Source organism: Coregonus lavaretus, assembly GCF_964263955.1.
Source record: "Coregonus lavaretus genome assembly, chromosome: 37".
In the NCBI taxonomy this organism is placed as follows: Eukaryota; Metazoa; Chordata; class Actinopteri; order Salmoniformes; family Salmonidae; genus Coregonus; species Coregonus lavaretus.
Genome location: NC_140024.1, coordinates 29,363,307 through 29,389,943, shown reverse-complemented (window position 1 = coordinate 29,389,943; position 26,637 = coordinate 29,363,307). Strand labels below are relative to the sequence as shown.

Here is a 26,637-nt window from a genome sequence, read left to right as displayed (position 1 = left end):
TGCCAATGCACTTATCTCCATTTATGATGTGGTAATGGAAGGGCTGTGTTGCTGAATTTTGTGTTGCTATCTTATGCAAGTGCACATGCAAACGTTCAGAGTGAGCAGGCTTTGGAAAAAATATCCCCCTCCCAGTACTTTTCCAACGTTCTCTTGAGAAATGGCACCACGGTGTAAAGCCTTCCAGGACGAGCACAGATGCAGAAGTGAAGCTGTTCAAGCTTCCGTCTTGTTTTATGAAGAAAATATTTAAGCAGAAGGATAAAAACAGGAGAATATCTGCACTTTATTAGGCTAGCCTGTATAGTGAAGAGAGTTTGTTACCGTGTGTGTGTGTGTGTGTGTGTGTGTGTGTGTGTGTGTGTGTGTGTGTGTGTGTGTGTGTGTGTGTGTGTGTGTGTAGCTTGTTCAGAATAAAACTGTAAAAGAAAAGCCTGTATACTGTAGGTCAACTTTCCTTTTCACTATGGAAATCAATCAGCCAATCTGCAGCATCCAGTCATTTGTTGACATGGGCCTTTTTTCTATCACCATGCAGACTGGACTTTCTCATCAAACAGTAATAAATGATAATAGACCTACATTTATTTAGGCCCAGTGTCATTTTATTTGAATTGACATCCCTTCATAGCCACTTACCTCGTTGACCTTACTGAAATCAGATTGTTATGCCATGTCCATGGTGAATTTGATTACCATAGGACATTTTGACCTTTCACTTGAACATTGCTCTTTGAATTAATGCTGTAGATAAGAACCTTTACCGTTCGCGTTGAATATTTTCAAGATTATGTTGTGTGGATGTGAGCATCAAAACAACATTCCATAAGTAGGTTGATCATGCGTAGGTTGATCATGCGTAGGTTGATCATGCGTAGGTTGATCATGCGTTGATAATATGCTAACGTTGTCTTTCTCCTCTCTTTTGAATTGTTCTCTGTCCAGGTATGGCCTCACAAGTCTTGATCTACCCACCACACATTTATCAAACCCAGACTAGTGCCTTTTGCAGCGTGAAGAAACTCAAAGTCGAGCCCAGCAGCTGTGTGTACCATGAGAGGGCCCACCCGCGGACTTATCTGAACGGCAGAACCCTTGGCATAGCGCACCCGATCAGACTTGCTCCCTCCTTTGCGACCCGAGACTCGGCGGCGGGTGTGAGAACGTGTGGCGGCGGGCAGGAGTTCCCTGTACAGACGGTGGCCGTGCACTGCGTACGGAAAGAGCAGAACAGAACAGTAACAGGCCCGGCGGAGGCCCAGCAGCCCCAGGACACAGGGCCAGTCCCCTGGCAGGGCAAGGGGCAGGAGCAGACGGACAGAGACAGGGAAGGCAGCAGTAGTGGAGCGACAGGAGGAGGGGAAAGGGGGGAGGAAGGTAGAGGAGGTGGGGAGGAACAGACAGAAGGTGACTGGGAAGAGGACGATTGTGGAGGTTTGAACTCGGCCGAGAGCTCTCAGCGATGTGGGCTGAAACGTAAGAGCGAGGAGCTTGATAACCGCTGGAGCGCCATGCAGATAGTGGAGGACCTGCCCATGTTGCCAGCCATGATGCAAACGACCAATGGGGGGAACCCGGCTGGGTTGCCCGCGCCGACAGCTGTAGGGGGCGCTGGAGGACCCCCAACCAAACAGGGAGCGGCGGGCGGAGCAGGAGGGGGTGACGGGGACTACCAGCTGGTGCAGCATGAGGTCCTGTGCTCCATGAAGAACACGTACGAGGTGTTGGACTTCCTGGGCCGTGGCACCTTCGGACAGGTGGTAAAGTGCTGGAAGAGGGGCACTGGGGAGGTGGTGGCGGTGAAGATCCTGAAGAACCACCCATCGTACGCACGCCAGGGCCAGATCGAGGTGGGCATTCTGGCCCGTCTGAGCGGGGAGAACGCGGATGAGCACAACCTGGTGCGGGCCTTCGAGTGCTTCCAGCACCGCAGCCACACCTGCCTGGTGTTTGAGATGCTGCAGCAGAACCTCTATGACTTCCTCAAGCAGAACAAGTTCAGCCCGCTGCCTCTGAAGGTAATCCGGCCCGTGCTGCAGCAGGTTGCAACGGCCCTGAGGAAGTTGAAGACCATGGGCCTGATCCACGCCGACCTGAAGCCGGAGAACATTATGCTGGTGGACCCTGTCAGGCAGCCCTACAGGGTGAAGGTGATAGACTTTGGCTCAGCCAGCCACGTGTCCAAGGCTGTGTGCTCCACATACCTCCAGTCCCGCTACTACAGGTGAGTGTCTACAGAGGTTTGGGTGGAAGGTTAGACATTCAATGCTGGGTTGTTTGTGTACAATACAGGCTGTCTATAATAAGTCAGTGAGTCAGTGCAGGAGAGGCCAGGATGATCATATTCTGACAGTAAATCCTTACAGTTTGAGAGTAATGACATATCCTCCCAGATATGCTTGAGCTTCTGCTAGGGAGCTGAGATCATCTTAAAATCTAATCTCACCAGAGGTTGACTTTCACTGGTGTCCACATACACTGTAGGCAACCATGAGGTAGAGCTGCACAATTCATCCATTTGACATCGAAATCGCAATATTGACATGTGCAACGTCCATATTGCAAGAGATTTATATCACATGCAATATTGTGAAATCCACTCAGCTGTGTGTAATGTCCGTTGTTGTAGTTTACTCAGATTGATATTTTTTTAGTCTCCTCTTGCGGCTGCTTTCCACACACACCAAGCCTCACCCTGTCGCTCAGGAAGAGCACTTCCTCCTCTTACATCCACCAGAAGTTTGCATGCTGTTCTGTTAGGTCAAATTCAGTCAAACAAGCACGATGCTGCTTACCCCTTTGCTTTTTTAAATAAATCATTCTATTTCTATGATTCCAACCGTTCATCCAAGTGTTTTGATTTTTATCGGAAGTCAAATCACAATCACAGTCAAATGAAAATAAAATGTAGATTTTTTTTGCCCATATCATGCAGTTCTACCGTGAGGTCAACAAAAAAAACGCCCTCCTGAGGTCAGGCAAGGATACGTCTCTTCTACTGCCTAACATCCTGTGCATTCAGGAGCTACATACCACGACTTGTGAAAAATGTGACCCCACAGTGTTACTGGCAGGGGGTAGCCTGCTCACGTCCACTCAGCCTGGGAAAGGAAACAGTGTTCTGAAAACAGACTGCAACACAATGAGGCGGGGGGAGAAAAAAAATCTATAACTGTCTGTATGAGTTTGTGAACATCTCACACATTGTTAGCAGTCCCGTTGAGGCTGGGTTAGGATTGAGCCGTCAGCCGTCTGTAGGATTTGTTAAGATGTCATGGTGAGCAAGGAACTGCCTGTAGGCAAATATTAGAAGTCTTAGCCCTCTAATGCATAGGCCTATACTTCCGGCCGTTGGATTGAATGTCAAGGAGCAAAAAGGCCTACATGTGTACTGTATGTGTGTTTCCCTGGGAAGGAAATGTGTATGTTGCATAAAGACCATGCTAACCAGTTGAGGATGAACAACTTCTCTCTCAAACAAAACACCTCCCGAGTCCGAACGTAACGCTGTTACGAACCCTGATGCGTAACATAGCAGCCTATCTGGTATGTTTATGTTGAGAAGAATGTTTATTCTGCTCTTGGACAGGCGAACGGAAAACCCACGAGACGAATTACCCTTGGCAGCACCCTATGGGCGCCGGTAGTTTTTAGTTTTCAGAAACGGGCCCTGAAATGATATGAACTGTTACGTAAGGGTCTGGAGAGGAATGACCTAGTTTAGTGTCAGTCAGTAGTCTGTGGTTTCTGCCTCTTGGCTGCTGTGCTGACAGTCTATTTGTGTGATGAGGAGGATGTTTAGTGAAGAGTCAACCCATTCAGCGCTCAGTTCCTGAGAGGTCTCATCGGAGGAAGAACATGCAAGATGACTTGTTTTTGTGACCGGAAAATACATTTGTCCTCCTTAAATAGAAAGCACTGTACTGTCTCTCAGAACATCTCATAGGAGCAGCTAGGCCTATTTATACATTATATATGGGGTGGAGGGTTTGACTGTTTGTTAAACAGCACAGAGGTCTGTCTTCTCGTAAAATGTCATGATGGAGTTCTAATGTAATGACTGTAATGGTTCTGTCAATGGTTGGCTGCACAAAATAAGGTCATAACCTTGCATTAGCCACCATTAGCTTCCAACTGCTCTGGTACCAGATCCTGTTCTGTATGATGGTGGTGAATGATGTCACCCTGATGAAGGCTTTAATACTGAAACGAGTCAGGTTTAGAATGCACCTTTTTGCTGAACCTGAATAGGCCTGAGTCTGTCACAGACTGTGGTTTTCCTTCAATTCATACACCTTGGTCGGTCTGTGAGGTAGAAGTAGTAGTAGCCTATTCTTTTCCCCTTGCTTGTTGTGGTAGCACAGGTCTGGAGGACCTGGCAGCTCTCCTGTTTTCCACTGCCTCAGAAGAGCATCATCAGGCAGCCCTACTGCACGAGGATGGATGTTTCTAATTAACCAGTTCTAATTAAAGTCTCTGCTCTGGGTCTGGAGAGAGAGAGAGAGGAGAGGGGAGGGGGAGAGACAGAATGGGCCTGTGTGCACTGCAGCCATGTCCTCAGTAAGTAGGCCTAAGTGAGCGTAACACAGGCTAGGCTTCTCTGTTGACTAGTGCTTTGCTATTTGACATGTTCATTGAACAGACCAACACATTTACATTTAAGTCATTTAGCAGACGCTCTTATCCAGAGCGACTTACAAATTGGTGCATTCAACTTAGGATAGCTTGTGGGACAACCACATCTTGATCACAGTAAGTACACTTCTTCAAACAAGCAGCTGTGAGCAAAGTCAGTGCAGTCAGGGACAACTAGATCTCGATCACAATAAGTACATTTCTTTAAACAAGTCAGTGCTAGCAGGTGAAATAAGTCAGGTGTTAGTTTAAACAAAAGACAGTGGTAGTAAAGGGGGGGTAGAAGGATTACTATTCTACTATTCCAGGTATTCCTTAAAGAGGTAGGGTTTCAAGTGTCTCCGGAAGGTGGTCAGTGACTCTGCTGTCCTGGCGTCGTGGGGGAGCTTGTTCCACCATTGGGGTGCCAGAGCAGCGAATAGCTTTGACTGGGCTGAGCGGGAACTGTGCTTCCTTAGAGGTAGGGGGGCTAGCAGGCCAGAGGTGGATGAATGTAGTGCCCTCGTTTGGGTGTAGGGTCTGATCAGAGCCTGAAGGTAAGGAGGTGTCGTTCTGCAAGCTGTTGTAAAAGTGACAGTATAAAAGCCACATGTCAATTGAGATTGTGTCTGTACCACAACAGACAGTTCAATTGAGATTGTGTCTGTACCACAACAGACAGTTCAATTGAGATTGTGTCTGTACCACAACACAGACAGTTCAATTGAGATTGTGTCTGTACCACAACACAGACAGTTCAATTGAGATTGTGTCTGTACCACAACACAGACAGTTCAATTGAGATTGTGTCTGTACCACAACACAGACAGTTCAATTGAGATTGTGTCTGTACCACAACACAGACAGTGTGAAGTCCTGTGCGTGTTTTCATTTGCACTATAAAGATCCTCAACCTGTATATCTTTCCCAGCCCTGGGTCTTCTGCTGGCTCTCACAGTGACGAGGTCAGCCACTAGGGACTGACTCGCACGTCTCAAATTAATGTGCGTCATCTCATTCCAATTCCAGCTTTTTGCCGCATGTCTGGAGAGGCTCGAATTCAACACCACACACACCCACCCACCCACCCACTCTAGAGATATAGCATGTTGTAGACTTATCGTCAGTTTAGTGTAGTTTGTCTGTCTGGTACAGTGTCCAGCATCGTTGTCAGATAATTCAATAGAGCCACAACAAGCCCATCCACAGCACAGTGACTCAAGTCCACTGACACACCTGGTAGCCATACAGCAGTGTCTGTTTGTGTCCCAGAGATCAACAGTCTGTCAGCTTTTCCCTTGGGGAAAATGTCAGGAATGTCCTGGGGGATCTTGGCGCGCTCTGGGGTGTATTCATTATGCCGATTCTGTTGCAAAAAGTTTTGCAACAAACCGTTTACTCCAAACAGAAACCGTTTTCAAACGAAAACAAGAGTTTCCGGTATGTCCCTCTCCGTTTCATTCCGTTTGTTCTGTTAGCTTCCGTTTATTTCTTAAACGGTAAACGTTTTCCTTTGCAAGACGTAATGAATACACCCCTGCTGTGCATCTGCTTTAAACACAGAGTTTCCAGGTTTTTAGGGATCATACATGTATGCTTCCAGGGTTTGATAAATGTTCCTAAAGCCCCATGGGAGTTGGAGTGTACTGTACTTGTTATCTGTAGTGCAGACTTGGCACCTGTTAGATTATATGTTGTAGTTACATAGGTGTGGATGCCCCTGCTGCTCCCTCTGATTAAATCTGAGGGTACAATCTGTCTGAGCCCATGCCACCCTCTTACTGCCCTAGACTAGACTCCAGTAGTCTGTGCAACATTACTTTGCACTCGGCTGTTGAGATGGTGCAATTTGATTGGTCCCCCGGTAAAATTCAGGATGATATTTTTTATTTTAATTTTTTTACATCTGAGATAGCTCCTCCCCCACCTCCAAAAGCAGAGCTCCTCCTCCTACTCCAGGCAGTTGTTTTTGAGGCACTCCCTATTGATATCTGATTGGTGTTGTGACCGGTCAGTGCGACCGGTCAGTCATTTCATTTTTAACATCAGCAGCCCAGCAACTTTTGACTTCTGAATACAATGTGCAAGTGACATTGTCCTAGGTCATACTTTCGGTTCCTGTCCCCTAATCTTTTGCATGGGCTTGACGATTATATCATAAAATTCATGAAAACAAAGTTTTTCTCTATTTTTACTATTTTCTACATTGTAGAATAATAGTGAAGACATCAAAACTATTAAATAACACATATGGAATCAGGTAGTAACCAAAAAAGAGTTTGAAGGTAGGCCTTGAAATACATCCACAGGTACACCTCCAATTGACTCAAAATATGTCAATTAGCCTATCAGAAACTTCTAAAGCCATGACATCATTTTCTGGAATTTTCCATGCTGTTTAAAGGCACAATCAACTTAGTGTATGTAAACTTCTGACCCACTGGAATTGTGATACAGTGAATTATAAGTGAAATAATCTGTCTGTAAACAATTGTTGGGAAAAGTACTTGTGTCATGCACAAAGTAGATGTCCTAACCGACTTGCCAAAACTATAGTTTGTTAACAAGAAATTTGTGGAGTGGTTGAAAAATGAGTTTTAATGACTCCAACCTAAGTGTATGTAAACTTCCGACTTCAACTGGATGTAAATAAATAAATACAATTATATTTGTGTTTGTGGATGAATTTACTTCTGCCGGATGCTTTTTAAGAAGTTTGGCCCTAAAGACTGTTGCGTTACGTTTTTGCCCATTTGAATACCATTCAAAAAAGCCTACAAAAATTCAAAAACTACAGTGCTACTTCCTGGAAAGTGGTGCGTCACTTTCATACCGTATCTATTGAACAAACTGTATAAACCAGACTCTGGGTTGGAGCGTGCAGAGGCTGGCTAATGAGACTCCGCTAACTGGAACTTCAATTCCCTCTATGATGTGCTGACTTACTTTGCAAGTTATATATGAACTCTCATATTTGCCATCTTAATTTTCTGCATGTGTTACGGGTGAGGTTGGCAGAAGTTCTGTGGTATGATTATCATTAAAAGTGATGCCGTCATTGATCACTTACTGACAAGTTTTGTCTGACAAACGTAATGTTCTCCTCACAATTCACTGGGCTCTATCATCAGAGGAATGGCTGTTGGTCTAGCTGAATGCATAATTCATTTGAGGTGCCAGGCCAGCAGACCACATATGCAAAGAAATATTGGGTGCTAAATTGTGCTAAAAGCCTAAGAACTCATCTTTGCGAGTACTCCCCTGCCCTCCTTTTGATTAATGGTAGTCACTGGCTGAGTGTGAGAGGTTTAATTCCTCAAAGTGAGATGGAAGGAGTCAGGGATTAGTTTGTGCTTCTAATGTAATGCCTTAGCGTCCGGGGGAGGACCTCGCTTTGGACTGGTTTAGACTCTAAAGCCAGCCATTTAAATAGTAGTGTTATTACTTGGGAATTTGAGGTTTCTCTTCCTCTAAAGAACTGATGGGAGATTTAATTTGATGTATCAACAGAGGATTCAGTTTGATGGAACTTTGATGGCATCTCATTCAATTACGCATTGCAAGAGACCGAAAGTGAGGTGAATCGATTGGAAAGAGTCTGAACAGGCCTCCTTAAAATGTTCAGCTAAGTTGTATCCATAGGGAATAGATGGATGCTATTCGTCAGCTAAATGCAGTTACATGGAATTGCGCTCATGGAAGTTGACACCATCGGCTAGTCTGTCAATGCAAGTATCACGTAGCCTAATCGTGTGCTGATGTGGTGTCATCTCAGAGACGCCTAGACCTTCTATCTGGTTTTCTTAGTCAATTTGTTTAAAGAAACTGACACATTTCAAATGAGCCTATTTGCTTGTTGTAGCTTATTCTGTGAGGTTATTCACTTTTGTAGTTTGAGTCAGTCGCTTAAAAAAATAAGAAACAAACACTTCCTAAGAGATGACAGTATTATGCCATTATCTATGTCATTTAGATTCGGCCTAGTTTCTTAGTAATGTGTTTGGCTTGGTGGAAAAGGGAAGATACTGTAGAATGACTGGGTCACACGGCAGCTCCATGTTATCTGTCTTAGTACAGGGGGATTTACATTTCATTTGAATAATTCATGCTGCCTGAACATATTCAAATAGGAGACTTGGTTCTGGGTTATCCCTTTCCCTCTCTGTATGCAGTGTCTGTAGATTCCTGCTCTCTGAGGTGAGATGTGTTGCATTGACCCGAGTTGTGACTGGCGTTCTTCAGAACACTAGAAAACCGCACGCTTGTCATAGATGACTTGGTTATTAAAATGACATCTTTGTGCAACCTAGGCCTAAGTTTCCACCTTTTGTAGGCCTATGCTTTAGTAGCCTTGCATACAGAGTTCATAGGAGTTCCAGTAATTTCTGTTGATGGATGTGAGTAGCAACAGGGGAAGCTGCAGCAACACGTATGTAATAAAAAGGCATGGTGATCTCTCTCATGATCTGTCATTTACCTTCTCTCTAGCTGTCCGTCGGTAGCAGGCTAAACATGAGGCCTAGTCATTTTGTTACGTAATAGGTTTAAGCTTATTGACAGGTGTCAACACAGAATCCCTTTAATTATTTCTGTAGATCGTGAAGACATATCTTGAATTAAATATTAAACAAGCTATATCCAGATGTGTGTACTCAAGAGAATTTAGGTTGCAGTAAGTTACCACTTTGACTGTTTTTGCTTTCTCTAGCCCTGATCGTACAGTCCCGGTGACTCTCTTGGTGTGCAGGTCAGCTGCAAAAGAGAAGCCCACAACATCCTCTGGTTTTAGCTCATATCTCTGCTCTCTCTGACACACACCCTGACACACACAGACACACACCCTGACACACACACACACACACCCTGACACACACAGGCCTCCATTCACTCACTTCTGGTAAATGCACCATATTTCAGGAAGTGACTCAAAATAGAAACGTCTCACTGTAGCCCCTACACTGTACTTTAGTGACTTTGGGAAGGAAGTTAAATACAGTGTGCAGCTGCTCTCTTCCATTTGCCAGTTCTACCCATCGAAAGCCCGGGTCGCCAACTCATTCTCACCAGCCATTTTATCTTCAGATAACAGTTTATAGCAGTATATTGCCTACTTTCAATGGAGGGCCACACAGAATGATGATAAGCCTAGCGCACCAGTGGTACTTTGATGGTGTCAGAAGAGCTTGCTTGATGAAGATTTATATTCAACCTAATGGGGGGTGTCATTTTGCAAGGCAAGGAGGGCAGCGATATCAAGTATGCCACGAACAAGGCACCAGATTAATTCAGTTGAACAAATGGAGAAAGTTCCCCTCAACATGCAGTTTGCCATTTACAATTTCCCCAAAATCAATTGGATGACTTTTAGGTGACTTTCCCTCCTCCACTGCATCCAGGTTCTGTGTGCGAAATAAAAAAGAAAATTGCCTGACGTGCTCTCAATTAGGGTATCCAGATTTTCATACCATTTCTGTACCATACCGGGGTATACGTCATTACCGAAACTGCACACAAGGGGTTCTATTTAAAAATATATTTATATACAGTACTAGTCAAAAGTTTGGACACTTACTCATTCAAGGGTTTTTCTTTATTTTTGTACTATTTTCTACATTGTAGAATAATAGTGAAGACATCAAAACTATGAAATAACACATGCAATCATGTAATAACCAAGAAAGTCAAAATATATTTTATATTTGAGATTCTTCAAATAGCCACCCTTTGCCTTGATGACAATTTTAATGGTAGGTTTATTTGAACAATGAGAGACAGAATAACAACAAAAAAATGTTATAAATTGATTTGCATTTTAATGAGGGAAATAAGTATTTGACCCCTCTGTAAAACATTACTTAGTACTTGGTGGCTAAACCCTTGTTGGCAATCAGAGGTCAGACGTTTCTTGTAATTGGCCACCAGGTTTGCACACATCTCAGGAGGGATTTTGTTCCTTGCAGATCTTCTCCAAGTCATTAAGGTTTTGAGGCTGACGTTTGGCAACTCGAACCTTCAGCTCACTCCACAGATTTTCTATGGGATTAAGGTCTGGAGACTGGCTAGGCCACTCCAGGACCTTAATGTGCTTCTTCTTGAGCCACTCCTTTGTTGCCTTGGCCGTGTGTTTTGGGTCATTGTCATGCTGGAATACCCATCCACGACCCATTTTCAATGCCCTGGCTGAGGGAAGGAGGTTCTCACCCAAGATTTGACGGTACATGTCCCCGTCCATCGTCCCATTGATGCGGTGAAGTTGCCCTGTTCCCTTAGCAGAAAAACACCCCCAAAGCATAATGTTTCCACCTCCATGTTTGACGGTGGGGATGATGTTCTTGGAGTCATAGGCAGCATTCCTCCTCCTCCAAACACGGCGAGTTGAGTTGATGCCAAAGAGCTCGATTTTGGTCTCATCTGACCACAACACTTTCACCCAGTTCTCCTCTGAATCATTCAGATGTTCATTGGCAAACTTCAGATGGCCCTGTATATGTGCTTTCTTGAGCAGGGGGACCTTGCGGGCGCTGCAGGATTTCAGTCCTTCACGGCATAGTGTGTTACCAATTGTTTTCTTGGTGACTATGGTCCCAGCTGCCTTGGGATCATTGACAAGATCCTCCCGTGTAGTTCTGGGCTGATCCCTCACCGTTCTCATGATCATTGCAACTCCACGAGATTTACATTTACGTAATTTAGCAGACGCTCTTATCCAGAGCGACTTACAAATTGGTGCATTCACCTTATAGCCAGTTGGATAACCACTTTACAATGTTTGTTTAAAAAAAAGGGGGGGGGTAGAATGATTACTTTATCCTATCCCAGGTATTCCTTAAAGAGGTGGGGTTTCAAATGTCTCCGGAAGGTGGTGAGTGACTCCGCTGTCCTGGCGTCGTGAGGGAGCTTGTTCCACCATTGGGGTGCCAGAGCAGCGAACAGTTTTGACTGGGCTGAGCGGGAGCTATGCTTCCGCAGAGGTAGGGGAGCCAGCAGGCCAGAGGTGGATGAACGCAATGCCCTCGTTTGGGTGTAGGGACTGATCAGAGCCTGAAGGTACGGAGATGAGATCTTGCATGGAGCCCCAGGCCGAGGGAGATTGACAGTTATTTTGTGTTTCTTCCATTGTGTGTATATATATATATATATGTATATATATATGTATGTGTATGTGTGTGTGTGTGTATATACAGTGAGGGAAAAAAGTATTTGATCCCCTGCTGATTTTGTGCGTTTGCCCACTGACAAAGACATGATCAGTCTATAATTTTAATGGTAGGTTTATTTGAACAGTGAGAGATCACCAAGCCCAGAGTATGTATGAATATATATGTATGTATGTATATTTATATATGTGTGTGTGTGTGTGTGTATAAATAATTTCTTGGATCAGGAGGCGATTGAATGTCTCTGTTGTAACCAAGAAGCTTGATCTTGACTTCTTGCCGCTTAGCAAACCAGATGCATAGCTGAAGCCCTGAGCTGGATATAAATAATTTGACACATCTTAGTTATCTTATAGTTATAAGCAGTGGCGTAGCACGCACCCAACCGCAAATGGTTTTTAATAATATTTGTTTGAAATGGTATTGAAAATCATACCGTCAGTATTTCAAAATACCCCGCTATACAGTATAAACGTGTATCACCCAAGCCTACTAATAATTTTGAATAGTCACTTAGCTCTCTCAACATTGAACAGCATAGTCTTTACCAATATGTGGATCTAGGGAATGTTTTGTCCTTCCCCATGGGCTAGGCCTATTAGCCTGTTAGCCTGTTAGCCTGCCTATTCATATGATTCAATAGTTTAGTTGCTTCCAATGTGCCACCATGACCACTAGCCCCCAGGGAATACTTGTGGAAGTGGTGTCCTGAAAAGGCAAGGACTGCTACAGATTATTCTGCTTGGAAAACCCCTGGACCTGGCCATGAGCTGAGCTGGTGACCTGTCAGGGCTGGACAGAACCTGAGAGAATTTCTACCTTAACATCACGTTACATGATAATGATCCTGGCCCCCTGCTGTCGCTGCTCCTCTGGTTAGAGGATCACCCAGACATACGGAGGGAGAGGACAGAGAGGGTAGGAGGTGGAAGGCTAGGGTTGGAGAGGCTGCTTAAAATAGCTGATGGGAAGGTGGCCAGCGCCGTTGGACTTCTATAGATGGTGAAGCACGCTGGCAGCCGGAGCAAAATATGGGTCGGTGAAATGCTAGAGAGATCACGCTCGCTGGTTCAAGGTCAACCAGCTCCAACGTCAGCTGTTTTGCTGTGTGTTTGTGGTGTGTGTGTGCCTGTGTCCACATACAGTGGGTGGAAATATACGCGTTGCAGTGTCTATTTGAATGTGAGTCTGTGGTTTCTTCACCCCCTCAGACTCCCACGTTTGGGGCCTTTGCCTGGGCCCTCAGACATGATTCACTCTACTTTTTGTTTTGTTTTCCCCTCTAAAACCTGTAGCCATTTTGGTCTGGAACTTTTAATTAGTTTAACATTTCTCCTCTCTGGGCTTGGTGATTGGAGAACCACCGGCTCCCTTCAGCCCTTTTCTCCAGACTGAGGCCTGTTTGTTTCTCTGACTGAACCTCCTAATTGGAGTCTTCAGATTGAAGGCCAAATGCCAGCGAGGCACGAGAAGGTTCCCTTAATTACGCCCCAGCTCTCTCTCTCTCTCTCTCTCTCTCTCTCTCTCTCTCTCTCTCTCTCTCTCTCTCTCTCGCTCTCTCGCTCTCTCGCTCTCTCTCTCTCTCTCTCTCTCTCTCTCTCTCTCTCTCTCTCTCTCTCTCGCTCTCTCGCTCTCTCGCTCTCTCGCTCTCTCGCTCTCTCGCTCTCTCGCTCTCTCGCTCTCTCGCTCTCTCGCTCTGTCAGAAGTCCTGTTTCTGTCGTCTTTACAAGACTCTGCGTTGAAAAAATGCTCAACACATAAACCCCCACCTCTAATTGTATTAATTCTGCAGTTAATTTGCTCTCCTGGTGCGTTGCCCTTAAATGTTTTCCCCGCTATGCAACTTTTATTCCCTCAATTTCATACTCTCCCGTTTTTATTGTCAGTAGCAATTTGAAACAGAAATGTATTTAAATAGGATTTGCACTTTGAAACAAATGTCTGTGAACTTAAACCTCCCATAGCTAAGGACGGTCCCCTGTGTTATGTCTTGGTAGTGTGTCTGCGTGGGTTCAACATGGACGGCATGCTGAGTGCTGCATCATAGACCAGTAGCTTATCAGTAGCCAGCAAACACCACTAATTACCCACTGGTGTCTAACCTTACTGTGCTGTGGATCAGTCTACTGGAGACTGCTTTTGTTGCGCATGTGTGTGTTGGCAGGGCAAAGTGTGTGTGTGTTGGTGTGTACGTGATCTCTGTTTGTTGTATGGGTGCGCAAAAAAGCCTAGTGTTTGTTTGTGTATACAGTATATGATCCCTTGTGTGTTTCTCGGGTGTGTGCGTGTTGTTTTAGTGCGTTTTTCTGTGTCGCTGGGCGTCGGTCGGTAGCACAAGGCCTATCAGGCGTATCTCCTTCCTCAGGTAACACTAGGCCTCTGTGTTTAGGTTTGCAGAGCAAGCTCATCAATCATTCATCAAGGACAGCTCCTAGCCAGAGAGCTGGCGTTAGCAACAGAGCAAACACAGCCAATCACATTATGTCCTACAAGGGAGAACAAGGCAAATTTATCCTGTAACCTAATTTGTCTCACTAAAAACGTGGCACTTACTTCACTGCAGCGGAGGTGAGACTGTCCCAGCCAAGGATGCCCCCTCTATCGCTGGGTGTCCCCTCTCTCTCCCCTGCTTTGTGACGTGCTAGTGACGCTACGGGGTTGATTGTGGCCTTGGATACTTTGTCTACTGCTCTTTATTGAATGCCTGGCCGTCTTGCGTGCCTGTTTTGAGTTGTGAAATAATGACAGAGGAAATGAAACGCCCAGACAGCGTTTCTATACACCAACATCTCTTCTCTCTCTCCTGCCACTGGAGTCTCACTGTGGTCCTCTCAGAAATGATTGCTAACGGGGTGAAAGACCAAGGAGCTGCAGCAAGGCCTCACCTTGAAAACGCCAAGCTGCCTTGGTGTTGACTGGAGGCCATGTTGTTTTGAAGGCCACGTCGTTGTCTATGTTGGGTTCTGTCAAGGCTGGACAACATGTTGCTGAGGCCATTTTGTTCAGTTCAGGCATCGTGTTGTCAGTTTTGGTTGAATATAGATGACTGGAGACAAGATCTGACATTCTGATAAAGGCCATGAGAGACAAAATGTAATTCTACTTGTTAGAAAAGTTATGTAAAAGTTGTAGCCTAAGTTGCAGGTTCACTAACTCTAGGAAAAGAGATCCTAAAAGAGAGGCCTGAGTGAAATAGAGCTAGATAGTAACTTATTTGTGGGTTTGTTTTGGTTGCTATGGCTCTTTCAAGAGCATCAATAATGCAGTAGTCCAGGGATCCCTGGCTATCAGTCACTGAGACCCTGAACTCCAGATCAGTCTTTCTGTTTCTCAGCACTGCTCCTTGGGATGTTACTGACTGGCTCATGATTAGTTAGCCAGCTGCCTGGGACTGGTTTAGCCTAATCAGCTGAGTTGGGATTCTATGCTGCCTTTGAACTGAAAGGAAGAAGACTGCTCTAGCAGACCGTGGCCCAACTAGCAGCTAGTAACCACTTCATCCATGGTCCCCAGCCTCACATAACCACTAAACATTAGCTTAGCTAGCACCTTTGTCACAACTCTCCAGTCTACACAGCAGTAATCTACAGACAGGCCGAGCCCTGCCCATGTAAAAATGCTAGCCATTTCCTCCTCTGGCTTCCCCCAGCTGTCTGCAAATAGGCCAATGTGGTGAGTTACATAACGTCGCTGTCTGATGAAAACCTTATTTCCAGAACAGACACTTTTCAGGAAATTGAAAAATGACCATATTTTTCGAACGAACATACAGTTATGAAACTAAATAAGCTATTTTGAATACATTTTCTTGATCCTATAGTCCTGAAGTGTTCAGAGTACATTGAGGAGAGTTGCTGCTTTCAATACATGTAAAAAACTAAATGGGGGCAATAATTGAGTAAAAAGGTTTTCATCAGACAGCGATTATAAGCAATAGAAGTGATGTCAGTGTGCCACGTGTCTAGTTCTCTATGGGCCTCTCCAGAAAAAGGAGTTTGAAACAAGCTACAGTACATCACAGTACTTCTGGGTTGAAATCTGCACAGAACGTACTCCGAGGCAGATGCTTTTGTATGTCGGAGGGTGGCCTGTGCTACACTCAGCTGCTCAACATATTACACACACACACACACACACACGCTGAGGCTCAAAACAATTTCAATGTTTCCCTCACTCGTAAATTCATGGGGCCAGCTCACGCGAGCCAGTGAAAGTTGGCTCACAGAGAGGGCAAGAGAAGAGTGCGGTGTTAAGTCAGGTTTTCCACGTATTTCTTGCATTTCTCCCCCTCCACATAGCTCCGCTAATTACAAGACCCCCAACACCCAGGTCCCTTTTGCACTGATAGATAGGGAAGGCTGCTCTGCAAAAATACTTGAAAGGAAATGTTTGAAAGGTCAATTTAATGCTACTTTCACCATTATTGTAGAACATATTTCAGTTTTACACTGTTTGCTGTCATGGTTGAAGCATCCAGACACAATTGTGCTGTTTCGCTCTCTTCTCTCTGCTGTGGAGATGGAAGAGAGCCCTGCTGACAGTTATAGCCTGAGGGTTTTCCAGTAAGTGGGTGGACCAGTGGAGCTCCTGTAAAACTCAATGTGCAATTAACTAACCTCCCATCTCTCCAAAAGACAGAGGGATATTTCACTCTGATGCCTCCGTAGGCATGTGTTTCTATTTTGTAGTGTGTGTTTGGGTTTGATTTGATTGAATTGTTTTTGCGGGCCTGTGTTTTGGCTTGGGCAGCGTAGCGAGGTAGACTGGAAAAGAGTTGTGTATGATAGAGCGAGGGTAATGATGGGGTGAGGATGTGGTGAGGGATGGAAGGAAGTGGAGAAGGATGGTCTGCTATGGCCTTCAGAATCTGGACTCTCCCCCTCTGAGGTCCTTCGCTACCTCTGCTGTTCCCATTGGAGAATGTGGTCCACAAATAAATTCTCCATTAAAAAAAAACTATGGCTACTTTTAATGTGCATCATATGAAAAGGTCCATATTTGTTCACAAAAACACTTCTTGCCGCTTTTGAAGGACACAATCTTATTTTTCTAGTTGATGGATGTGTGAAGCGGACTGTAACACTGATACGAGACGAGAAGCGTGCAAAGAGAGAAAGATGGATCAAGGAGACAGCTTTGGGGTCAGCGACGTGTTTGCTTTCTGAAGTGAAACGGAATTAGTTTTCTCTCTGGAATGTTGAACATCTCCTCCTGTCACTTATCCCTGCCTGTTTGAGTTAGCGTTTTCAGACCGTCCCAGCATCTCACTCACATAGCGGTGGAGAAAGAAAATAGCTTTAGATGTGTACAGGGGCCTGAACTAAAAGGAGGAGGGGGGAAAATGATAATGATATGGATTTGTCCCGCATGCCTTCCTACCACTGTACAGTAGGATGTGGGATTCAAGCAGTGATTTGTATCTGACTGCCTGCCTTGTTTCGACTTGTTAGAAAGGCTTTCATACGCCCTATAAGCTCAGAAACCCAGAACCAAAATCTTACTTAATTACTTTAGACGCCCGATTAGGTTCTGGAGGATGTATGAGAAACAATGCTAACAATACTAGCGAAGTCTCCACCCCCCCCTAAAGTAAAACTCTCAGCCAAAGCATTTGCAAAATGTCCCCTCACCTTCCGAAATTGGAATAGATGCGAAAAGCATGATTTGTCCAAATGATCAGTGACAAAAACATTGGCGCACCGGATCAAAGTTCCTCGTTAGTCGTGTCATCCCACAGTCTGTTGACAGTGGCTACGATACCATTTAATGTTACGTGTGTCTGTCCTGGAGAGATGAAAGGCCCAAAGACTACGCTGACGTTTACTGTTGTGGGTGTTGAAACATAGGCCCTGTCTCATAACTAGCCTATTATATTAGCTGGGCTCAGAGCCAGAAATATTAGGCCTGTGTTTGGTGTGCTTTATCATTTTTCAATCACTGGCCTCACCTCCATCTTCTATAGAGGCAGGGTGGTTAAGGTATTATAGACACACCTGCATGCTGGCCAATATACATGCTTTGATTCAGTTGAGTGATCCTCCTGACCTCACTTTTCTAGTTCAGATACTTTCCATGACGTTTGTCAACAAAGGCAAGGACACGAGGGACAGCCACTCTGGGATAGGAGTGCTGAATAGGAGAAGGCGTCATTGAAGAGCTCTTTCATTCAAACGTACACACACACACTAAGGAAAAGGGAGAGAGCTCATTCATGAAGGCGTAGTGTGGTTTTCTAACCTTGGTTTGATGTGCTGCTACTCTATTTGACATGTTTTCCTCCCTAACTCCATTCAGCTGAGCAGAAAGTAGGCCTATGGCCTGGCTATTTTCACATGACCCCTGATGATAACATTAGTGCTGTAATGTCCTCCTCTGTGTATCGCTAGCTGTGTGCATGGGCTACGTCAGCCCTGATTGGAGCCAGCTCTGTGTTCCAGTTAATAATTCAGAATGCAACGAGGGTGTGTGGAATTACAGTTCCTGGAAGGGACATGCATTTGGCAAGGTTCCATTCTTTCTCTCATTGAGACGGTCAATAGCCAATGTGTCAGTCAGAACTCAAATAAAATCACTCGAATAGCAGCAGCACAGTATTTGTAGCCTGGGTCTATGTCTAGAATGATACATAGGGTTTATTTTGAGTAGCTACTAGCCTACCTGAGCAAATGCATGGAAACCTTCACCCCTCACCTCAAATGTAGCCTAGTCTACCTTGTTTTGTTGTTGCTTGTGTGGGGGTTGACCGTCACTCTACACCCATCTCTTTCTCTCTCTCAGGGTAGAGGCAGCCTGGATCGCAGAACTATTTCTGGAGTGTGAGATCAGGGCCATGAATAAAAAGTTCCCATATAGATCATTCCTCTCAGTAGCCAGCTGCCCCTAGCATAGACCAGTGTTTCCCCTAGGATTGTTTTCAACAGTGGTGGCAAGGGTAGCGGCTACTAGCGTTACCGCAATGACATGCTAGCTGTTCCCATAGAATTCCAGTCATTGAGCCAACGACTATCCATTTTAAAAGCGCTTCTCTGCAGAAATATATATACATACATACATACATACAGTGCATTCAGTAAAAGTATTCAGACACCTTGACCTTTTCCACATTTTGTTACGTTACAGCCTTATTCTAAAATGGATTGTTTTTTCTTCTCATCAATCTACACACAATACCCCATAATGACAAAGCAAAAACAGATTTTTAGACATTTTTGAAAATTTATTAACAATAAATATCGGAAATATCACATTTACATAAGTATTCAGACCCTTTACTCAGTACTTTGTTGAAGCACCTTTGGCAGCGATTACAGCCTCAAGTCTTCTTGGGTATGACGCTACAAGCTCGGCACACCTGTATTTGGGGAGTTTCTCCCATTCTTCGCTGCAGATCCTCTCAAGCTCTGTCAGGTTGGATGGGGAGCGTCGCTGCACAGCTATTTACAGGTCTCTCCAGAGATGTTCGATCGGGTTCAAGTCTGGGCTCTGGCTGGGCCACTCAAGGACATTCAGAGACATGTCCCGAAGCCACTCCTGCTTTGTCTTGGCTGTGTGCTTAGGGTAGTTGTCCTGTTGGAAGGTGAACCTTCGCCCCAATCTGAGGTCCTGAGTACTCTGGAGTAGGTTTTCATCAAGGATCTCTCTGTACTTTGCTCCGTTCATCTTTCCCTCAATGTTGACTAGTCTCCCAGTCCCTGCCGCTGAAAGACATCCTCACAGCATGATGCTGCCACCACCATGCTTCACCGTAGGGATGGTATTGGCCAGGTGATGAGCAGTGCCTGGTTTCCTCCAAAAGTGACACTTGGCATTCAGGGCAAAGAGTTAAATCTTGGTTTCATCAGACCAATGAATCTTGTTTCTCATGGTCTGAAAGTCCTTTAGGTGCCTTTTGTCAAACTCCAAGCCATCTGGCCACTCTACCATAAAGGCCTGATTGGTGGAGTGCTGCAGAGATGGGTGTCCTTCTGGAAGGTTCTCCCATCTCCAGAGGAACTCTGGAGCTCTGTCAGAGTGACCACCGCCCTGACCAAGGCCCTTCTCGCCCGATTGCTCAGTTTGGCCGGGCGGCCAGCTCTAGGAAGAGTCTTGGTGGTTCCAAACTTCTTCCATTTAAGAATGATGGAGGCCATTGTGTTCTTGGGGACCTTCAATTCTGCAGACATTTTTTGGTACCCTTCCCCAGATCTGTGCCTTGACACAATCCTGTCTCGGAGCTCTACGGACAATTCCTTCGACCTCATGGCTTTGTTTTTGCTCTGACATGCACTGTCAACTGTGGGACCTTTATAGAGACAGGTGTGTGCCTTTCCAAATCATGTCCAACCAATTGAATTTACCACAGGTGGACTCAAATCAAGTTGTAGAAACATCTCAAGTATGATCAATGGAAACAGGATGCACTTGAGCTCAATTTCGAGTCTCATAGCCAAGTGTTTTTTATTTTTAATACATTTATAAAGTCTTCGCTTTGTCATTATGGAGTATTGTGTGTAGATTGATTCCTTTTATCTAATATTAGGTTTTGGTTGAAGGTCTGAACATTCAGTATCAAAAATATGCTAAAATAGAGAAAATCAGAAAGGCGGCAAATACTTTTTCACGGCACTGTATAAAAAGTGACATATTTTTTTGCACCTGTGGCAAGAATGAATATTGGGGAAACACTGCATAGCCTACACCCTACACCTTTGTTCTGCAGTAGCTTAGAAACAGCACTGCTGCTTGCCTGTGTCCTCTCTTATTGCAGAGGGCATTTGACAATTTGTTAGTTCTTCTAAGAGAGAAATAACATTCCATATATTTATTATGTCATTGTGGAATATTGTTTTCATTCGCGTCTACAGTTTACCGTATTCGCTCGTCTCAGCAGGGGGAAGAGGGGTTGCGACTGACGCCAGATTTATGATATGTAATAGCGCATAACTTAAGTGTTTGTTGTTTCCCTGGGGATCTTTAAAGTCGTCCAATGCTGACTCACACTAATATAATTCAGAATTGATCCAGTAAAATTAATGTCAGTAACTGGAACCAGGTCTTGAATACCAAGTGGACCTGTCACTTTATATGACTTGGACTTCCCGTTAAGATAAGAGATCAGTGCAGTTCTTAGATCCCCTTTGCTTTACATTCTCAGAACTATTTAGAAAATCAGGTGGGCACTCCTGAGCTCCCTCTTATTTAGTTAGGTGTAAATCATTCTAAATTACAGGCTTTTTCACTCTTCCTTTGCTATTCCAGCGTTTTTAGCACTCGTATGCGGCTCTCTGCTTGAAATGTTTGTTTGTGGCATGTGTGTCCACCCTCTAGCAGCTCTGGAGTCAGAGCCTGGCCTTCCGTGGGATATCAGCTTAGCAGATGTTGGCGGTGAGGACCCCGTTCCTTTCCTGGGGTCGTGGGACTCCTTCCCAAGCCCTCAAGGTCACCAAGAGGAGCTAATATCTTCCCGCGTTCTGTGGGATCTGGCCCTTTACCATGTTGGTGTTTTTACAGTCCCCACAGCGCTAGGCTTACTTACGCCTCTGCTTAGTGAGTGTCTCTCAGTGGGGAGGAGGGAGATGGAAAGAGAGGGATGGAAGGGAAAGATGGAGTGACAAAGGAAGAGAAAGAAGAAAAGAGTGGGAGAGTCTGAGGAAGGGAAGGGAGGAAGGGAAGGAACTAGGGAGGAAGGGAAGGAACTAGGGAGGAAGGGAAGGAACTATGGAGGAAGGGAAGGAACTATGGAGGAAGGGAAGGAACTATGGAGGAAGGGAAGGTGCGATGGAGGAAGGGAAGGATCTAGGGAGGAAGGGAAGGAACTAGGGAGGAAGGGAAGGAACTAGGGAGGAAGGGAAGGCGCAATGGAGGAAGGGAAGGCGCAATGGAGGAAGGGAAGGATCTAGGGAGGAAGGGAAGGAACTAGGGAGGAAGGAAAGGAAGGAACTAGGGAGGAAGGGAAGGCTTTAGGGAGGAAGGGAAGCAACTAGGGAGGAAGGGAAGCCACTAGGGAGGAAGGGAAGCCACTAGGGAGGAAGGGAAGCCACTAGGGAGGAAGGGAAGGAACTAGGGAGGAAGGGAAGCAACTAGGGAGGAAGGGAAGCAACTAGGGAGGAAGGGAAGGTGTGAGGTAGCAGAACAGGCCTCTGAACTCAGTGACCAGGAAAACGGGCTTATTTCATTGGCACAGTGCACGAGAGAAAAGGCAAAGCAAGAAATGCAGTACTAGCTTAAGGCTATTTCATGAAAACAAATAGGATTTATTTGGTGTTATTACTCAGTGAAAAAGCTAAGACAGACTGGCCATTCCTTGTGTGCTGCAATCATGCACATTTGGCTCCCTGTTTACATTAGGAAACAAACCAAATAAATCACCTCAAAGACAGAAGACTCCACTGCATGTTAATCTAAAGATGCTTCCTGTTTGCACAGGAAGAATGTTATTTCTGACATATTTTGGAAACTTGATTACCAGTTTTGACTGTTTACAACATTTCGACCATAATAAATAGTCTTTGTCAGGTTACTCTCATGGTACCAGCCCCCACCAATGCCCTTGCACAGCAGTGTGCCAATGCTGGGCTTAGCACTGTGCTTATGCTCGCTGGCATTGGAGTTTGGTGATAGGCTTGGGCAGTATCCAGATTTTCATATCGTCATACCGTCCTTCTCTCATCCTGGGATTTAGGGTATTACCGGCATAGCACACAAGGGGTGCTAAAAACACAAGAAAAGCCTGCTGGGCCTATATTACCAGAATGCTAACAAAATTAGCACAAATTAATAGCGAAATCACGTAGATGCTGTTAGCTAAATGCTAACGAGCGAAAATGAACATAAACTAATTGCAAAGATGGACAAATCCAGCTCATGAAGTTATACAAGCGTAGCTAGTAGCTACCGAATGTCATTTTCGGTGAGTGTGGACATTTTATAAGCGAAGGTGAATGAGAGAAATTGTGCAAATGAACAAAGTTGTGATGTGTGCTTTTCTGAAGGAAGAGCAGCATGTGTACACAGAGCAGAGGGGAGAAACAAAATGTCAGCTTTACAGAACTCATCCAGAGCTCTTTGACTTCTAGCAGAAAGCCATTCTAAGAAATGATGGAAAACATTTAGTAGTGAATTGCATAGAAGTGTAACTTCATCACCTCATGTGCGCCGCACACCAGAGACTCGCCGATAGATATAGAACGCTATGGACTCAATAGCTCGCTTTCTCCCGTTGTGCTATTTACAAACAAACATGGGACTGGCTCAACTATTCTGGGGAACTACGGTAAGCTTCATAATGTAAAATAATGTGACAGGTGAAATGGAAAATGTGATCTGCTTTATCTCCTAACATATTGAACAAGTTGACTGCAGGTATTCACTTAAAAAGTAGCTACAAATATTCAAATTTGTTGAAAAACTTCAAATAAATTGTTTTGATGGTTTTAAAAAACCATCCCGTGGCTTTTTCCAAATACCCCGGTATATACGTTATACCGCCCAAGCCTATTTGGTGAGGTTATTCTTAGTCAGCTGCACTCCGGGCGGTACCTATACGATAAGATTAACTTAAATAATCTACTTTTCCTTGTCTCCTAATAGAAGGTATAGAGCAGCCTACCTGGTGGAGTAAATAAGCAATCTCTCCTTGAAGTGTATGGAAAGGCCTCACTGAAGTATTCTGCCTTACCATTGTCCTGCTAGACTATAGGCTATTTCAGTAATATTAGCTCTCCTTTCAATAGCCTCTGGTCTCCACAAAAATACAAATTAAAGACTTTAAATCTATGTGAGTGGAATCTATTTTAGAAGCATGCACCTCAAGTGCAGAACATGGCTGTTTGCTGCCGTTTCCCACTTTCCCCTCTTTATCTGAGAATATGTATAGCACTCATTCACCAAGGCATATCATCGATGTTCTGCTATCGAAATTACCTTTTTCCATTTCAGACTGAGTTTTCTTATCCCCTCTCTCCTGTCTTCAGTGAGTGTAATCCATTTGCCAAGAAAATGCTATATGGTATTTAGCTAGCAGCAAGGCAGACGGTTGAAACCTTAGATGCAACGTGGGATGTTTGAAAGGCGGGATGTTTGAAAGGCTCTTTGAAGATGTCCCCCCCCTTGCAAACTGTAAAGGGATTTCTCTTCTATAGCACACAGTGTTCTGCTGGAAACCTCTGAACTCGCTGATATTTCTCACCTGGCTGACACCATCCATTCTTAGCCTGTTGGGAACACAATCGGGTTGAGCAACGATACACCTGATGCTAATGCTTAAATTCTCAGTATTTGCTATTATGAAATGGCATGCTGAGATGTTTTCTCTGGCGAGGCCTGTCAAGAGTAAATGAAGTATGGGAAGCAGATGTGAGGTACGTTGTTGGCCGCTAAAGTTGTAAAGTCCTCCCATGTCTTTTTGTGTTATGGTTTTTGGACTGCCTATTGGGGCCTTCAACCACGGTCCGATCCAAGAATTTCCCTAGCACCTGGTTATTTGGCTAGAAAGTTGTGGATAACCTTTATGTAATAACCCTCATGTTTGACTTCAAGCGATCCGCTCCCCTCCCGATCTAGGGTAAATCCAAAATGGCTTGATGTACCTCCCAGTATTTTCCAAAGGAAAGATCTCCATCCCAAAAATGTGGTACTCTGGAATAATATTGGGAAAGTACTTTTTTCAGTCTGTCAGTTCATTTCTAGTCAATTTTCAGTACTCCTCCTGCGCTCAACATAACTCCAGACTCCGGAGGTCGCCCATCAACTCGCACTGACTTCTATATGCTAATGTTAGAGAAAAAGCTTAAACTCCCCTCTCAGATCTCAGCCTTGGCTGTATAGGCCCACTGCTGCGTTTCACTGTCATCATTAAGCCCAGTATGAAGTCTCTGCCAGTCTGTTCTGCTGCAGGTGTTGACAGTCTCTGCACGCTCTTCTTCTGAAATGCGCCACATGTTCCGCCCTACCCATTCTTCTGTAATTGGCTGGGTTCTTGGACATAATTAACACCAGGAAGTGATGGAGCTGTGTCTGGGTGAGGTAGAGAGAGAGAGTGTGATAGAGGCGATTAGGTCGGGTTTTGATGTGTCTTAGGTGCCAATCGGACGGTTAACGCCATTAGGGATCCATTAGTCTGGTCTGAGATGGGAGTCGGAGAGGGTGGTGGTGGTACTGAAGGCTGCTGGGAGCTGCAATATAAGCATAGGGTTGGGTTGGTGTGGTGTGTGTCTGTCAGAGAGGGGGCAGCCATACGTTAGTTAAATGAGGTGCAGACAGACTCCGCCTCATGTCTGCCTCACCACCCTGACTCCAATCACTCTCAACAGCCAAACCTGCTAATGTGCTGGGATTGGCTGTATTCAGAAGCCAATCCCAGTGGTGTGTGTCTGCCTTCATGCATACAACAATTATAGACAACATGGTGCCTTTTGCTGTCCTATCTTTCAGTTTCAGCTGAATGTCTAATGTCTACTATGGAGGCCCTGAGTCATGCTGGAGGATTTGTCCCATTCTGGGGGGGATTTTCTGTCTGATCTCTGATGCGAGTGACCTCATCTGCTTCTTTAGCAGTGCCAGTTCTTGAGCAGTATGCTCTTCAGTGACTCAATACCACCTTTCTGTGGTGGCTTACAAGTGACTCCCAGTTAGCCATTTCCCACCTGACAGCCAAACACACAGTACCCCTGTACACCTCACCCGTGCTGGTGAGCAGCACTCCAGGGCCATGTGATGTGTGTTTTAGTGTTGTCACGGTACCAGTATCACGATACTACGATACCAGATTTTCCATGGCAAAAAGGAAAACCCAAAGCAGACTAAACTCATGATCCTTTAAAAACCTACTTTATGTTCAATATAGTGGGCTATAGCTTGGAAAATAAACATTTGATTCTAAGTGACAACGCAAGGCCGTTTTGTCTCCAACATTAGGACTGTTTTCCTCAGGAAATTGAGTTTGCTTCATGTTTTCTTTTCTTGCCACGATACCTCTGTGAGTATCGCGATACTGGCATCGTGACAACCCTAGTGTGTGAGTGTCTCCTCGGGGGGGCCTGTGTGTCTCCCATGGGCCCTGTACATGTGAGTGTGTGTGATCACGGGGCCTCTGTTCGGCTTGCGTTCCCCGGCCCCTGGGCTTCGCACGTCACATCCCCAGGATAGAAAATAGATTTGGTTTCACGGGAGACCGGCTGCTAGGGTTGCGTCAATCAGGAAAGTGCCTTGTCGTCATGGCAACGACCACTCATCCACCTGAGGCTGGATCTGAGTCTCTCTCTCTCTCCTGTTTTGAAACTGTTCATCTGCCCTGTCCCTTTAGCCTTCCTTCTCACTTGTTGCTCACTAGCTGTCCACCATTCTCCCTTTTGCATGTGATGACATGGGGATTAGCCTCCTACTTTAATGTAAGATGTGTTAGTCATTCACTTATTCTTGAGTGTTCTCTTGTTTTCTCTTAGAAACACGTTACCTTTGGTCCTGCCGTTTTAACTTCCGCTTCTGTTAGCTTCTCCCCTCTCAACCTCCAAAACGGCTTTTAGTGCTGCTGTCATTATTGAGCCTGGCTAGCAGTGTAACAGTAATTCCACCCCTGGGTGTATGATTAGTGAAACAGCCCTGTGGTAATCTAAAAGATGTGTCCAGTCATACAGGTGGGAGAAAACACTGGCCTGTTTGACTGTTCCAGTACCTCCCTCCCCCTACACCACCAAGGTGTTAACGGCTACACAGGCAGAATGTATTTTAACTCTTGGATCAGAATAGTTCCTCTGCCAAGGCCAGAGTGATGGACTGGGTTACGTTACACTACAGACCCACTGTGTGAGATCAGTGTTTCCCCTACATCGATTTCCCACCTAGGCAGGGTGCAAAGTCCCCCAAAGCTACACTCAAGGCTGTAAACAAA

General features: G+C 45.1%; 1 protein-coding gene across 3 annotated transcripts in view; it reads left to right on the top strand.

Moving 5' to 3' along the window:
• LOC311111795 (homeodomain-interacting protein kinase 3-like) overlaps positions 1-26,637 on the top strand; it is a 77,085-nt gene that overhangs the window by 20,303 nt on the left and 30,145 nt on the right. For all 3 annotated transcript variants that reach the window (XM_084154639.1, XM_084154638.1, XM_084154637.1), the window contains one exon: positions 946-2,224. In XM_084154639.1, coding sequence (XP_084010765.1) covers positions 948-2,224 — 1,277 coding nt within the window. In that variant the 5' untranslated portion in view covers positions 946-947. Of the gene's footprint in view, positions 1-945; positions 2,225-26,637 lie in introns of those variants that run through there.